Raw genomic sequence first — 16713 nt, 5'->3', positions numbered from 1 at the left:
CAATGAACAGTTCTGCAAGAGATGTCGGGACAGAGCTACCTGAGAACATAACATGAAATTAAGTAAGAGACTTGTTAAGAAAAAAAATATTAGTTAATGTGGACATCACATTCTCTATGATAATGGAGAATGTTCAAGAGATGGGGGTCCCACGAGTGTACAACTCCCTCCCCATACAGTACATAGATGTGATAGGTAATTACACAGAGCTAAGTAGAAGATTTCAGAGGGTCAGAGACACAGAGGCTGACATATCAACCCTTAAATGTTTAGATATAGAGCGGTTGATAGACGTAAATCACTGACTATATTTGTCTAAGATGACAAAGAAAAGGGAAAGAAAGAAGGAATGCTCATAAAAAGATTACTGGAGGCTACAGAACTGCCAGACGCAGATTGTGACAAAAGAAATTATGAAAATTAATGGTTATGATTAAAGAAAACAGACGGCCAGTTATGGTTACGTCTGATTTGGAGTCAACTAAAGAACTGTGGAGCTCAGTGGCATATTCATCAGATATGATCGTTCACAGGAGGAGAGGGAGAAAAGCAAAAGATAGTCAGAGGGGAAAAAGAACTGGAGACTCCAAATGATTCAAGAGGACGGTAGCAGCCCCGCCAGCACTGCAGGTGAGGGCAGGGAAGTCAGATGGCAGTTTGAGACTGAAAGCGATCGATGCTGATGGTAAAGGGCTGGAATTTCAATATGGCTCGGTAGAAAGTGCACCTTATGTTGTTGGAGCTGTGGTATCAAAGCTTACTAAAGAGATAAGATCTCGCCTGTTCTAACCAGAGAGATATATGACAGTACGCAGGGAAGGAGAAGGCTAAGTAGGGCAGGATTGGCCTTATTAATAAAAGATAACCACAAGTTCCAGGACAGTCGCAGATGACCCATTCAGACGATACATATGGATAGTGTAAGTGGATAGTTAGTGGTGTTAATATTATATGATTCTCCCAAGAATTCTGATGACCCAGAACAAATATACAATGATAACAATGAACACACAATCAGGATCGTGCACGAAGCAGAAAAACACGTACTGCTTAGAGGCGGCAAAGTATTGATAATGGAGCATTTCAGTGATATAGAGACAGACTTGGGTAATATGGATTCTCATGCTAACAGGGAGTCATAGAGACACAAGTGACCACTTCTTCATTCTATTGTACACCACTTTACAGATCCAATAACTCCAGTGTAGCTCAGCGCCATCCCTCACTGACTCACTCCCCACCTCGTCTATATTCTGTTTTTCATTTGTACTTATATTACTGTTTTCCTCACCACCACCTCCATAATGTCTTGCTCTCCTCCATACTTATTCTCCAGACCTCCAGTTCTAACCTACCAATTAATACCTCCGTCATGTCCTTATCTTTTATGATTTCCTTAAAGTATTCGCTCTCTGTTCTCTTCAAACAAACCTAATCTTTTGTTAACGGTTATCTTCTAGACTTGTCTATAGCACACCTACGTCCCACACAGACTTTATTCTATATCTGTTTCTTTCTTAGGAAAGTTGTTTTTCGTTCTCCCGTAGATTGTTAATCATATTTTCTCCCATATCGTCATTACTGTTCCCACCAATCATGATACACTAACTCGTTATGATTCATACTCATTGTCTCCATCATCCGTACGTTTGCCCCAAGTATCTGTGTCAGCTTCGTTCCTTGATCTGTAATTTTCATCCACCATTATTCTGAGTCACAGTTCCAGTTTTTAATTACCTCTTATGTTTTACTAATCATATTATATATTACTCCCACTTAAGATGACTCCCACTTGATATGACCCACTTGATATGATTCCCACTTAATATGCATCGTTACGATGCAATTAAGTGGGGGTCATCGTATACACAATCCATCCTATTCTTTCTAACCAAAAATTTTTCACATGTCTAGCCAGAAATAAACCATGGTCTTCCCTGCCTAATATTACTTGGATGACAAAGATAATGATGGCACTATTAAAGCCATTATCAACTCATTAAACTTGCGGTCCGTATGTAACGACCCACGACTTATATCTCTGCCCTTTCATCTCTTCAAACCACTCAAACTTTCAACAAAAACTTCCCACCTCTCGCACAGCTGAGCACACCCCTCACTCTGTCCCGTACAGGTATTCCCCCGCCTCGTATTCTACTTTACTAACCCTTATCACCACTGGACAATCTTTCCTATTGTATATCTGTGGGTCCATCAGTATCGGCTGTACGAAACCGAATGTTCTGGGGAACTACTTTTCCAGAAATATTGTCCCAAGTCTCCTCCGTCCCACAAGACTGCTTAGGACCTGACCTGCCATTCTTGAAGGGGCGGAGAGGCATGTTATGCCCGTTTTCTGTTTTCGTCACCACCTCCCTCCCTGATGCCTTCCAGAACGTCCCGAGCCGCCAGCCGCGCGCCGCCATGTACCCAATGCCCCCGCCTGTACAGGTTCCTGCCACCAACACTCCCTCACACACACCCAGCCTCCCGCCAGCCCTCCCGACACCCACCCGAGGAACACTAGGACTCGTGATGAAATGTCCTGATAAAACCCGACGCCGCGCTGTCTGGGACGACCACTGCTTAGGGTGTCCGGCACACACACACACACACACACACACACACACACACACAGGGAGGAGGAAGGGAGACGGAGGAAGACAAACACTAACATATTGAGGTAAACAGACACTGAGGGAGGAGGGTGTAGTAAAGAGACAAGATTCCCGCTGAGGCTATGCGAGTATGATCAAGGAAAACCACAACATGTATGAGGTAATTCCTCCCCTTGATGTTCCACTTCTGGGAGGGGTAATTCTTCAACACGCGTCCCATCAAACTCACGCGCGTCAGCTTATTTCCTATCTTAATGCTAATATTATAGTCATTGTAATATACAGGAGAGACATACGTGCATATAGTCACATGTTAACACTGCTGTTGATCAAGAAGAGGATTGTGTTAAGCCCATACAGCTATACCCCGCCCACTGCTTCACAGTTGACTCGAGTCTATTCCTTCTTAATGGTGGCCGATGTGGCGTGGAAAAGTAGGCCCTGCTGGCTGTCATGTTGACCGAAGGAGCCACAACCCTTAAGGAGGAAAAGTTACAGTGAAGATGATGACGAAAGAAGAAGCAGAATTCGACAGCTTTGCGGTGCTACCAAGAAAAAAGGAGGTAGCATAACGGACATTCCTCGTGTGCTGGTCTGCGCACACAAGCTATGGGAACCAGCAGCCACTTAGGCGCCGCGGGTCCAGGTCATAGGGGTTGGAACACACACACACACACACACACACACACACAGAGTCACACAGCTCACGAGCGTAGTGGCGAAAATGTTACCGGTAGAACAAAGAAAGACAAGCAACATGGCGGCAGACAGAGAGGAATGGTTTAAGAAAAAGTTGATATCAAGACAGCTTATAAGGCGGAGGAAGGCTTGTGATCCTCTACCGGCTGAAATATATGAGGAAGCTGACTCATACAAGCAGCACAGTACACTACACTGGGAGAAATGAAACCCCTGTAGACGCACTACAACAGCTCAGAAGAAAAGAATGATTGTACCAACAATATATATATCAACCCCAACTGAATAAGGTGACTCGTATTTTTGTATCAGTGAGTCAGAGAATGTAGGTCGTAACATCGCTGATTTGGTCCTGTTCATCTCTAGATCTCAACGACAACTTAACCCTTTCTTGAGTCTCACAAGACTTCATGGTAAACAAAAATGAATCTGAATTAATTGCACAGGAAAATCGTGTGGCTGTTCTTGTAGATTTTGTAATGCCAAATGAAGGGGATCAGCCAGGCTTTCGTGTGCTGTATCTCGATGGAGACCAAAGCTTGCCACATCTATACCATGTTCATTAGTGACCCAGGTGAACCTGTTGCTTATTTTCCTTGTAGCACGATGAATGGCGCGCCGGCCATTCCTAACTTGGTAGTCTCTTATCTGGACATTTCCATTGGCTTATTAATCAAGTGGCAAGCTCCTGGCCTAGGGAATGAGGGAGCGGCCACTGACCCGCCCACCTTAAGGTTTAACAACTACCTCACCCTCAGCGGTCACGTGACTTGACTCCCATATCTCTGGTTCTGGAAAGTAGACATTCCCGTTTTCTGTGTTTTCACGTAGCAACCTCCCTGCTCTCATGTTCCGTACAGATAAGACACCAACAATACCGTCCACACCTCTCACACTCACCTCACCGTCCACACGTCTCACACTCGCCTCACCGTCCACACCTCTCACACTCACCTCACCGTCCACACCTCTCACACTCGCCTCACCGTCCACACCTCTCACACTCACCTCACCGTCAACACCTCTCACACTCACCTCACCGTCCACACCTCTCACACTCGCCTCACCGTCCACACCTCTCACATTCTCCTCACCATCTACACACTCGCCTCACCGTCCACACCTTTCACACTCACCTCACCGTCCACACCTCTCACATTCTCCTCACCATCTACACACTCGCCTCACCATCCACACACCTCGTACACTTTCTTCCGTCCACACACCTCTCACACTTTCCTCACCATGCGCACTTCTCACACTGTCCTCACCATCTACACACCTCTCACACTCGCCTCATCATCCATCCACCTGATAACAAAGCCCTCATGTGCCAACGAGACATATCATCGTACCTCATATAATATCTAGATACTGATGGTGTCTCTCTCGTGGTGTGTGTGTGTGTGTGTGTGTGTGTGTGTGTGTGTATGTGTGTGTGTGTATGTGTACCTAGTTGGACAGTACGAGGGACCCCGTCTCTTGCAATTTTGTATACCGTCAAGAAGACTTCAATCTTTGTAAGTTGCTGCCTTTTAGAATCTCTTGCTTAGATCATTGCAGCCATCCACCACCCTCACACTAAACCAGCAGTTCTTTACCTCATCCTTAACCATCGTGTTTCTCAGCTCGTCTTTGGTGACTGTAGTGCTGCGCCTCGTGAGGAACTGTCGACTCTCAACATCATCCATGATGGTTATGAAGTCCCGCCTCCTCCCTACCACTCTCTTTTCTTCTCCTAGGTGTGTATAGCCCTCACTCAACCTTTCACTGTGGCTCAGCTCTCCTGATTCTGGTACCGTCTTGGCTGCTCATCTCTGGACCTTCCCCATCATAACTTTATGTTTCTTAAGGTCTGGTTACCAGACAGGAGAGACATAATCCAATTTTGGTCTAGTCGTGAATAGCTTGCCAAACGTATCCTTGAATGCAATTTTGATATTTGCCATCAGACAATTTACTCCTTTCATGATTCTCCTGATTAGAAGAAATTCTGGCGACAGATTATGTACAATATCGGCCCTTAGGTCTCTCTCACACATTGATTGCTGTGACTTACTTCCCGGGAAGTAAAGTTCACACAGGATCCTTCGTTCACAGTGTCCCATCCTCATTACACTGCTCTTACTTGGACTGAAATTCATGATCCCATTTATCACACCAGCTCTGGAGTTTGTTCAGGTTCCCCTGTACGCTGATACAATCGATTTCATTCTTTATTTCTCTCATGACGTCTGCATCCACCACAAAAATGTTTTAGGTACGAGTGTAGTCCTTCGTCAAGTCGTTTACATACGCCAAGAATAGCAGTGGGCCCAAGACCGACCCCTGCGGCACTCCACTCGTAACCTCAGCCACTTTTGAGAGCGTGCATCTTACCTGCGTCCTTTGTGTTAAAGGCTTCAGTCACGGACAGAAGCCCACATCAAAGCCGGGCCTTAATTGAAATATAGAGAGGATTATGAAACGAAAAAAAAAAAAGAAACAAAGGAAAGGATTTACGAATTTTCCTACTACATAGGTGATCCTCCTCCCAGCTGTAGTAGCTGTAGCGTCTTGATCAACCTCCGGTGAGGTAGAGTCTCTTTCCGAGCTGACACTGTCGTAAAAATCTAACAATTTCCAGACGTGTTGTCTCCAGGTTGTGAAGTTCCTCTTTTGTGGGAAGTCATGTGTATACCCACTTATCATCTTCTCCATGATGCTACAAACCGCACACGTCAAGGAAACAGGCCTGTGGTTCAGTCCTTTTCCACATCTCTGGAACTACACCTTCGTCTAGTGTCCTGCTGAATATTTCTTTTCGAGAGACTGAGCAAGTTCTTCGCCGCATTCCTTCAGGGCGCACTTTTTTCCCTTTTTTTTTTTTTTTTTTACGTAGGAGGCTCCAGCCACGAACAAAAGTCCACATCAAGGCCAGCTCATAAATGAGACATAGAGAGAATTATGAACGGGGAAAATAAGTATTTGGAGACATCATCTGGTTCATGTGGGTTATATCGGTCAGTTTGTTTTAATAGCTGTTTGTATCCTCTCTGCTAATCTTCATACTTCCCAAGACTTTTCTCCCTCTCACGCCCCCTAACACTGGTATACTATATCATCCTCTACTTTAAAAACACTTATATACTTCCTACTTTTTTCCTCGTACATTTTGTTGTCTTCCTCGGGAATCCTTCTCTCTGAGTCCCCGATAGTTTGGTCATGATGAACGTATGGGAAACATTCAGATTGTCTTTGCCTTGTGCACAATGATCTTATCAAACCCTCTCTCTGCTCCTCTCTCCTCACCCTGCAACGCTCATTCTTTGCTCTCGTATATCCTTCTAATGCTGGCTGGCTGCAGTGTCGTGTGTGCCTCCCTCACAGCACATCCCTAGTGGATGTACCGTGCATGCTGGTATGTTTGTAAGTGCTTATGGTCCTTTGTGTGCGTGTATGTGGACGCATATGTTTATTTATATGTGTTTTGTCTGTGTATTTGTATCTGTATGTATGCATGTTTGTCTCCGGCTACATGAAGCTCTTTTTCCTGTCGTCTGTTTGTCTGAGAAAGAAAAAATGCCTTTAATTAGCTCTTGGAATTGTTGCGTCTACCTCCTCCCTACCTCCCGGAAATGTGAAATGGGGAGCTGACGCGTGTCCACACATCTGGGGGAAATGGTGAGACACAGGTAATCCATATATTCACGTTATTGCGAAAGTGTTGGCTGGTGTTCTTAGGGCGAACCCTCTGACCTGGCAACACCATCAGCACCGCTTCTCCCTCTCTCCCTCCCTCCCTCCAGCAGCAGGGCCTCCACCCGCCCTGGCCTCCCACGGCAGTAACACTATAGGACTTGTGATGGTATTTTGAGATAAGACCGACGCCGCGCTGTCTGGGATGACCACTGCAGACAGTTCAAGGGCAGAGACAGAAGGAGGCAGAAGGAGAACAGAGAAAATGAATTATTCCACGAAGGAGGCCTGACTAGCCCTTGTGAAGAGAGAAATCGCCAAGCTACGCGTAGTGAGGACAGACGACAGATCCTTCATGGCTGATGTATATGTATAAGGCAATGTTGTGCCTGACAAAACTTGCTTAATTACCTGCATAATACATGATTCTACAGAGGTCTGACGGACGAGAACAAACTGTGCCGAGAATATTGATGGGAACGACCAGGTTGATGCTGGAAATGGAATCTGGTTAGCCACGCAATACAGTGAAATGGTTATCACGGCAGAGGAATTGTTGTCTCAACCGGGGAATTATTGGCTCAACAGTGGATTTGTTGGCTCATCAGTGGAACTGTTGGCTCAACAGGGGAATTGTTGGCTCAACAGGGGAATTTAACTTCAGGGAAGTGGACTGGTTAAACGGAGATCCGTATACAATTGAAAACATATGGAGGTACAAGTTCTGAGATTGTATAAACGAAAACATTACCTTTGTAGTCCAGGTGGTAGTTAGTGCCTTAGATGTGACGCGTAATGAAAGATGTGTTGAAGGAGCAGGAACAGAGCCCGATCAACAACAACAAAAAAGAGTACAGGGAAGGGAACTATGGGAGGCAAACAACTTTTCGAGGGGCACAGATCAGATTACAGAATATGATATCGTGATGACAAGACACCGTTATAGCAGAACCTGTGAGAACCACAACCAAGACGTAGGTTGGTGGGTGATGGCAGTGTGTGGTGAAGAAAACATACAACAGAAGGAAAATGAATGGCTAAACAAATATCAGAAGAGAGTAAAATGGAATTGCACCAGAGGCGTAACATGTGGATGGATTCAGGGTAGGAGAGGGGAAGCAAAGGACATAATAAAGTAAGATAAGAAGAAAATGAATAAGAAATAAAGTATAGATAAATCTAAGGATCATCTTAGACTGTTCCACAAACCTTTCGAGGGCGATATATCAAGTGAGGGTAGATTTGAGACTTCAACATACACATTTATCAACACATATGAGAATGTACGTGAGGGGTAGAATGCTAAGTTTCCAAGTATGTTTAGCACACAGTATTCTCAACATCCAGCACTACCAGACTGGGTTGGGAGATGGATGTAGGGACATTTATTGAAGGACTATTACCCCAATAAAGCCACTAGACTGAACATGTTCTGATTATTCTGGCAAGGAGGAGCAAATGCAGTTTCTGTCTTTGGTAATACTGGGAGGGAAGCGACTGTGGTGTACTACAAACCACTGGAGTGATGAGCAAGAAGTAGGCAGCTGACACCTTGGACAGCAGGATCGAACTGTAGATCCTGCCCAACGGTTGTTTTGGAAAGGAAGCAACATTTTGGTAAACAAGAGTTGGGTTTAGATCGTGAATCCACTGCGCTAAACATGCTTTGAAACATAGCGTTCTGCTCCTCGCATGTCATTGTCATTTGGGTTAGTAACCTTGTACACTGAGTTCTTCGTTGATAGGTTATCCCTTGATAGATTTATGGTATAGCTGATTGTGGTCATTATATCTTTCCACAACTTTTATCCTTTGATGCTGTCCGTCACAATAGACCGATAAAGATGTTGAAAGTCCAGGTTGGTGTTAGTCATCAACTTCAGTTCGTCGAGTTTTACGCAAAGGGGAAAGAGATGACGACACAGCTCGGAGATTCCTTGTCATGTTGTGTAAATGTGACAAGTGGGGTCCTCCAGGACTCAGTACTAGGAACGCCGCTGTTTCTGGCTTATGTTAATGACTTACAAGATAGAAATTAGCAGATGTAAATGACTTACAAGGTAAAAACCGACTGATGTAAATGACTTACAAGATAAAAACTGACTGATGTAAATGACTTACAAGATAAAAACTGACTGATGTAAATGACTTACAATATAAAAATTGGCTGATGTAAATGACTTACAAGATAAAAACTGACTGATGTAAATGACTTACAAGATAAAACCTGACTGATGTAAATGACTTAACAAAACAAACCTGACGTATGCGTAAATATGTCTGAAGACAATGCCAAGCTTATGAAAGAAATCCATAACACATGAGAGTGCAACACGGTGTAAGAAGACGGAGCAAATGCGGTAATGATCACGTATATGTCAACTGAAATGAAAACCAAGTGTTATGGAGATGCAAGGGCTGAAAACTGATTGGGCTCTGAAGAGCAAACAGGAAGGAAACAAGTGACGAAAATCAACCTGCAGAAGGGGCTTGCTAAAATGACACTATACCCAAGTTATTTACCAGAGAATCACATTAGGAGAGTCGTGAGATAAATCTATCATGGCAATTGTCCAAACTCAAGTATGTTAAGATGTTCAACTAGGTGTTTACGACGTGTGTCTGACCCAAGCTAATACATGAGTCATCAGTAGAGTTCCCTCACCCTAGAGATGACACAGAACCACAAGAGAGGGTCTAACCAAGTGCATCACACACTGTGTGTCGGGATGACGGTGGATCAGTTGCCCACGCGAACTATGTACACATTCACCAAAGAGTTCACAGTAATGTTAACATTGTCCATGTTTTTGTTATCTAAAGAAAAATCCCAGGTATTAGCAAATACCCGGTATAGTCAGATAACAGGTATGGGCAGATACCAGGTATAGGCAGATAACAGGTATGGGCAGATACCAGGTATAGGTAGATACCAGGTGTAGGCAGATAACAGGTATGGGCAGATACCAGCTTGAAAAGGGATTATATATCACTTGACTGATGGACTCCAGGCCTTCTCTCCTGAGGCACGTCCTGGTCAGGCATCGCTGGTCAGCCGCTAGTTGTCATATAAATCAAGGATCACGTGCACGAGGGACGAAGTGGCGTCTGGAAAGCAGTTGAGGTATAAGGTGTAACATGGTGCGTGCGTATGTGAGGACGTGCCAGGCTCTGGTCTCAAACAGACTTCATCTTGCGCTGCGTTCGACCGAAATTTCACACTTCTTTTTATACAAGTAGAACGATACATTAACTATTTTCATACACGTAAAGTTAAGGTATTGTCTTCCTTAATGATTTATTTACTACAGCATTGTGTTATATGACTCATGAAAAATACCTTTTCAATTTTTTTAATCTTTTTGTAACTTTATCAGCCTCGTATAACGTCACACAGACCTCTCAGTACCCTCGTACAACACGCCGACGATCAACACAAACTTTTTTCTCGATTCTGTATTGGGGAAAACACAGAGCACAGTAGACAGACGAAGAAGGAAGCGCTCTTAAACTAATGGGATTTGCGTGTCGGTGTTGTTCATTAGTTAGATAAATGACCGAGGGAGGGAGGGATGGAGGGCTCTGGCGGTACCAGGTACAGGGTCGCTGGGTTGTTTGCCTCCCTACACCTCACCTACACTCGCATACCTGCCATGATCCCTGCTACGTTTTCAAAGCTCGCGCTCGAGAGATGAACATTTGTAACACGGTAACGTGGGTGTGTATGGCTGGATGTGTCATCTTATTGACATGAGCACATTTCTGGTTATTTCAACACGTCACTGATCCCTGATTACCTGGTGATTCTTGATGTGTTTGTCAACACTGACATCACTGCAGATGTGTAATGTGTGATGCCGGCTGGGACATGTAGTGGGCTAGGCTGCACATGCACAACCCAGAACCCTGGAATATCTGGTGGGCGTGACTGCACGAGCATATCCCACGACCCTGGGACATGTGGTGGGCTAGGTTGCACATGCGCATCCCAGGACATCTTTCCCAGAACCTCCTGCAGCTCTAACTGCGCTACACTTAGTAACAGGATCAGATACAGTCCTTTGAAACGAACTCAGTTCGGCAAAGATAAAAGCCTCGCCAGAGTGGCTCTTCACTCGCAGCGTTGGCCTCACACATGATGCGTCCAGCACGCACATGACCGTTCTTAGTTGCTGGAGCGAACGAGACTAACCTGTTCGCTAGTCGACGGATCTCTAGCATGCTCCGGGAGGGTGTGTCTCCCTCTGCAACTTCTTCTGAAGGGATGAGCAAGAATTCTAGCCACACGAGACTAAGCAACAACAGGTCTGTGATACGTGCTACACTGATGGCATCAACGTGTTCTCTCCCTCTGAGTGTACAATTGCCGACGTGTACCTCGACACCGTAGTATTGGAATCCTTCGGGCTTTTGGGGAAGACATTGGTGCGTGAGGTAGTGACTGTTTTACGGTTATCGACAGAGACCAATCAGTCAATCTACCTTTGAGAGAAGCGGGCACTTAAACCATCTATGCTCAGTATGTGTACGTGAACCATTCATGCTCAGTAAGTGTACGTGAATTATTATGCTCAGTGAGTGAAAGTGGACCATTATGCTCGGTAAGTGTACGTGGACCATTATGCTCAGTGAGTGTACGTGGACCATTATGCTCAGTAAGTGTACGTGGACCATTATGCTCAGTAAGTGTACGTGGACCGTTATGCTCAGTAAGTGTACGTGGACCATCATGTTGAGTAAGTGTACGTGGACCATTATGCTCAGTGAATGTACAAGACAAGTGAGGGCTAGCCAGACTCACCCCAGGTCCGCTGCTCGGGCACCGTCACGTTGAAGGGGTGGATCATCTCTGGGCCGGGCTGGTACTCCTCGGCCACGGCGCGGATGAACACCTGGTAGGTAGTGGCTGGGTTGAGGGTGAGGAAGGTGCTCTTCACGTAGTGCGTGGCGTTGCCCTGGGGCTCGGGCGAACCCTCCACGCTGCTGCTCACCACCTCATCCGATCCCTCCTGCAGAAGGGAAAAAGAGGAGCACGTGGGCGTCGTATTGCAACTCCTGTGAAATATGTACAGCGTATACATCAACTAAGCACGTTACATAGGGCCTCTAACAGGCATGATGGAACACTTGCGGGAGAGAATGGTTTCCAACACGCATGGCTGGAAGGATAGTAACTGGCGCCTTAATATGTGTCATGTGTGACGCGTGTGATAACACAGAGGGACGGAGAGTTTGTGTCATGACACAGCGGTGACGTGTGAGTATCATGACACAGCGATGACGTGTGTCATGACACAGCGGTGACGTGTGAGTGTCATGACACACCCCGTGTGAGTGTCATGACACAGCGGTGACGTGTGAGTGTCATGACACAGCGGTGACGTGTGAGTGTCATGACACACCCCGTGTGAGTGTCATGACACAGCGGTGACGTGTGAGTGTCATGACACACCCCGTGTGAGTGTCATGACACAGCGGTGACATGTGAGCGTCATGACACAGCGGTGACGTGTGAGTGTCATGACACAGCGATGACGTGTGAGAGGTCTCCCAGCACGTCATGTAAGGTCGGTTTGTGTGGTAAGAACTGCAGACATACATCATATCTACCAGTGCCTGAGTGTGGATCTTCTAGACCGGATTTACATACGTCAGTCTGTAATGTATCATGTGGATATGATGTATATTGTGGATGTGAATCTGATGTAGAATTTAGATGTTGATATTGACGGAATAAACCTTATTGAAGAGACGAGGTTAAACGGCTGATAACTGGTGTCAGAATGGTCAGTAACTATGAATGTGTGTACACCACATGGGGGCCACTGGACAGAGCATGTGACCTGGTAACATGACCTTCACCTTGCTGCGGATCAACCAGTACAACCAGCAGAGGGCACGTCTCGACCAGCCTGACCAACCATCGGCTGTAAACAATCGTCCACATCGCCATCATAAGGATCGGCGAACAGGGCGCTACACTCACCATACAGTGAGGAAATGCTACCTTCATTGTTTATGACGTGCGACAGGTTGTGAAGGTTGTGAATACAGCTGAAAGTACGGTATGTATATATATATATATATATATATATATATATATATATATATATATATATATATATATATATATTTCTTGTTGCTTCCTGTCATATGATAGAGTAAGACAGGCTGGGGCAGACAAACATAAGAGAGTGGCTGTAAGTTAATGCGCAGGTTTCCGTTCGATCTAAGAATTTATATAAATTCAAATTTCCGCTCATAATTTTCCTGGATTATTTCGGTGTGTTATTCTGAAGTTTATGATAATTCTAAGGCGTTATTCTATATAATTTCTTTGAGGAAGGGGTTTATTAACTAGCAGCAGAAGTAAAATGTCTTAGAATAGTTTAAGACACCAGAAAAACACACCAAAATAAACGATTCCAATAATGAGTTGAAATACCACATATTGTAATGCCAAATTTTCATTTCACATCTGTATTGTATGGATACTGGAGAACTTTTTTTTTCAACACATTCTGCTGTGCACGACCCACAACTGCCAAGTGCCAGAGCAGCTCAGACGGAGTTCAGTGATTAGCGAGGTGCCTCAGGGTTCGATCCTGGATCATAAACACTAACTTGCTGGAAAATTTCAAACATGAGATATAGATGAATACTTGGCTTAATATGGCTGCCACGAGTGGGTCATAGGGCCTTCTACAGTCTCTTATATTCCTAGTTTTTTGGCCCCTTCTTGACGCATTTCGGGACGTACCAGTTCATCAGGTATCTGTAAAGGGCACAGTGAGCGCCTCACCTCCTTGTAGGTGAAGTAGTAGAAGCTGATGGGCGCCAGGCTCTCCACCTCCCAGGTGAAGTTGTAGGTGAGGGGGTCTTGTGTGGGTGTGACCCCCACCACATGGACGGGTCCTGGGGCGGCCACCACCGTCACCGTGGCCAGGTCCCGTGACCACTGGTTGTACACGTAGCACTGGTAGTTACCCAGGTCGCTCGGGGTCAACTGCTGCAGCTGTGGTAGGAGAAGAGAGACTTAGGTGAGTTGAGGGAGAGGGAAAGAAAATAGGGAGGGAGACATGAGCAGGCTTGTTCGTGAGAGGGACCACAGTCCACAGATCTAGAAAGTGACGAAGACTCAGTGCGCATGACCACACATGGTACGATCTCGATGGCAATGATCACAGTAAGGTGTAGTTAGAAGCTGTACCTGAAGATCCTGAAGGAAATGATCACAGAGAGGTGTAGTTAGAAGCTGTACCTGATGATCCTGAAGGAGGTCAACGTTTGTAAGGTAGCTGATGGATTTATCTGAATCAAATCACAGTCTTCATTAAGGGAAAGATAATATCTTACTTTATCCACCTGGGAGCAACTTTTACCATCGGCTTGTGGTCCAGGGACTAGAATGTGTGGTCCAGTGACTAAGAATGTGATCCAGGGACGAGGACATGTGGTGCAGGGACTAGGACATATTTTCCAGCGACTAGGACACATGTAATTGGTAGCGAGAGGTATACATAGGACATAATCTGTCGGTGAGCCGAAGTTTTCAGTTGTTGATGGCAACAGTTTCCTTTAGGAAACCATTACGTGTGTGCCCGGGTCACTCCTGCAGGGTTCGCCAGCATACGGCATTCGGACACTCTCAGGATCAACGGCTTAGACGCTAGATTTACCAACTGATACAGTCTCTCCCAGTACACAGTTGATGAGAAATATATGTATATTTTTTTAACAAAAATAATGTTAAATTAACGAGTTATAATTCACGAGTCGGTCGTATATACACGAGTCAGCGGTACAGACACGAAATAGCAGTGAAGACACAGGTCAGCAGCACAGCCACTAGTCAGCAGAGCAGACACGAGTTAGCAAACACAGACACAAGTTAGCAGGAAAGAAACGAGTTAGCAATAAAGACACGAGTTAGCAGTACATACACAGTACATTACCTGCTGATGGTGTTAGAGGCATGACCTACAGGCAGTGTTAGGAGTCATTACTAGCAAGTAGCATAAGAGGCATTACCTACTGTTAATGTTAGAGGCATTGCCTGCATGTCGTGGTAGAGGCATTACGTGTAGGTAGTAGTATAGGCGTTAACTACTAGTAGTGTTAGAGGCATTACTTGCGATTAGTGTTGGAGACTTATCTGGAGGTAGGTAGTAGCAGGAACATTACTTGGAGGTAGCTAGTGTGGGGACATTACCTGGAGGTAGGTAGTAGCAGGAACATTACTTGGAGGTAGCTAGTGTGGGGACATTACCTGGAGGTAGCTAGTGTGGGGACATTACCTGGAGGTAGGTAGTAGCAGGAACATTACCTGGAGGTAGCTAGTGTAGGAACATTACCTGGAGGTGGTGTAAGAGGCCTCACCTGCAGGTAGTGGATGTCGTTGCGAGAGAAGTACCGGTGAGTATCGTCATTAGGGACGGGCCCCTCGCTGTTGTACCACACCACCTGCAACAGATCACATCGTTAGTCTGCCACTCGTGTCACCTGACCACAACACCTGCAGGAACCAAATACAGTAATAACCCAAGAAGGTACTGAAGTTCTCACCAGGGACTTGGGAAACTTGAACAAGGTGACCCTCTTCACTGCATCACGCACCTCTTCAGGGAACATTCAGCCCAACTCATCAACAATCACTTCGCTACCACATGCCACAGACTCTCACGCCTTGACACCGTCTGCTTCCCAGCACCAACACTCCTGAGTCAGTGGAGGCACTTGAAGTCTTCAGACGCTACACATCCTCGAGGTAAAGGTCTCCACTGTAGTGCATTAAATATGAAACTCAGCAGCGCTCGGAACTAGTCAGGCTCCGCTGCACCATCATCTAGTGTTTTCTCCAGCAATCAAATATGACCCGATGACCCGTTGACTGGAAGACGCCATAGGCTTCCCCAGCACAGAAGTCAACAAACACAGTCTTCCAGTAAGTTAGAACTCACCACCATCACACCGACCCCCAGCCGACTATATGAGAGTTGTGTATCTAGCTGGAGGTTACAGAGACACTGCAGCTTGATAGACATTCAGCAACCCAGTAATATGAAGATCTCGTTTACCTCGTCAGCTTACTGGACTTCATCTATTGCATCATAAGAAACCGCAAGACCTCTGTAAGTCCCATCTTCGGTGACTTCAAAGTTTTGGTTTCTACTTTCTTCTACGGCTGAAGACCGACTCCCTGCGCCTGAACTCAAGAACATTTGCTCAGTTTCCATTTCCCCGGCTCACCTATGCCTCCCAACCTAGTCTTCCTCCTTATCTACCACATAACAGGATCTACTGGAAAGGATATTAAAGAGGGCATATCTGATTATCCTTGGTCTCTGCTACACCACTGTATCATGAAGCGCTCAACACTTGGTCTTCTCGACTACCACCATCCATCTCCTGGACCTCAGCCGACGGTTCGGGATGAAGCCGCTGTACCATCTTTGCCAGGGTCACCTCCTGCCTACTCCCTAAACTCCTCGTTCCCAGGTTGCAGTTCCCCACCGAAACCGCATCGAACACATATAAACGTCTAAAAGAACCTTTACAAGCACCATCCCTCCACGACTTTATATTTCTACCTCACACCACTCCTCACACCACCACCTCACACCAATCCTCACCATCACCTAACACCACCACCTGACACCGCCACCTGACACCACCACCTGACACCACCACCTGACACCACCACCTCACACCACTCCTC

General features: G+C 45.7%; 1 protein-coding gene across 1 annotated transcript in view; it reads right to left on the bottom strand.

Annotated features, from left to right (window-relative positions):
• The window catches only part of LOC139749738 (protein amalgam-like), a 40506-nt gene that overhangs the window by 7607 nt on the left and 16186 nt on the right, over positions 1 to 16713 (bottom strand). Inside the window, exons 7-9 of the mRNA XM_071663936.1 lie at positions 15375 to 15458; positions 13798 to 14010; positions 11797 to 12004 (exon numbers count right to left, since the gene is read on the bottom strand). Of these exons, the coding sequence (XP_071520037.1) occupies positions 11797 to 12004; positions 13798 to 14010; positions 15375 to 15458 (505 nt within the window). The remainder of the gene's footprint in view (positions 1 to 11796; positions 12005 to 13797; positions 14011 to 15374; positions 15459 to 16713) is intronic.

The sequence above is a fragment of the Panulirus ornatus genome, chromosome 1 (genome assembly GCF_036320965.1).
Source record: "Panulirus ornatus isolate Po-2019 chromosome 1, ASM3632096v1, whole genome shotgun sequence".
NCBI classification, from domain to species: Eukaryota; Metazoa; Arthropoda; class Malacostraca; order Decapoda; family Palinuridae; genus Panulirus; species Panulirus ornatus.
This window is presented reverse-complemented; position numbering and strand designations above follow the sequence as displayed.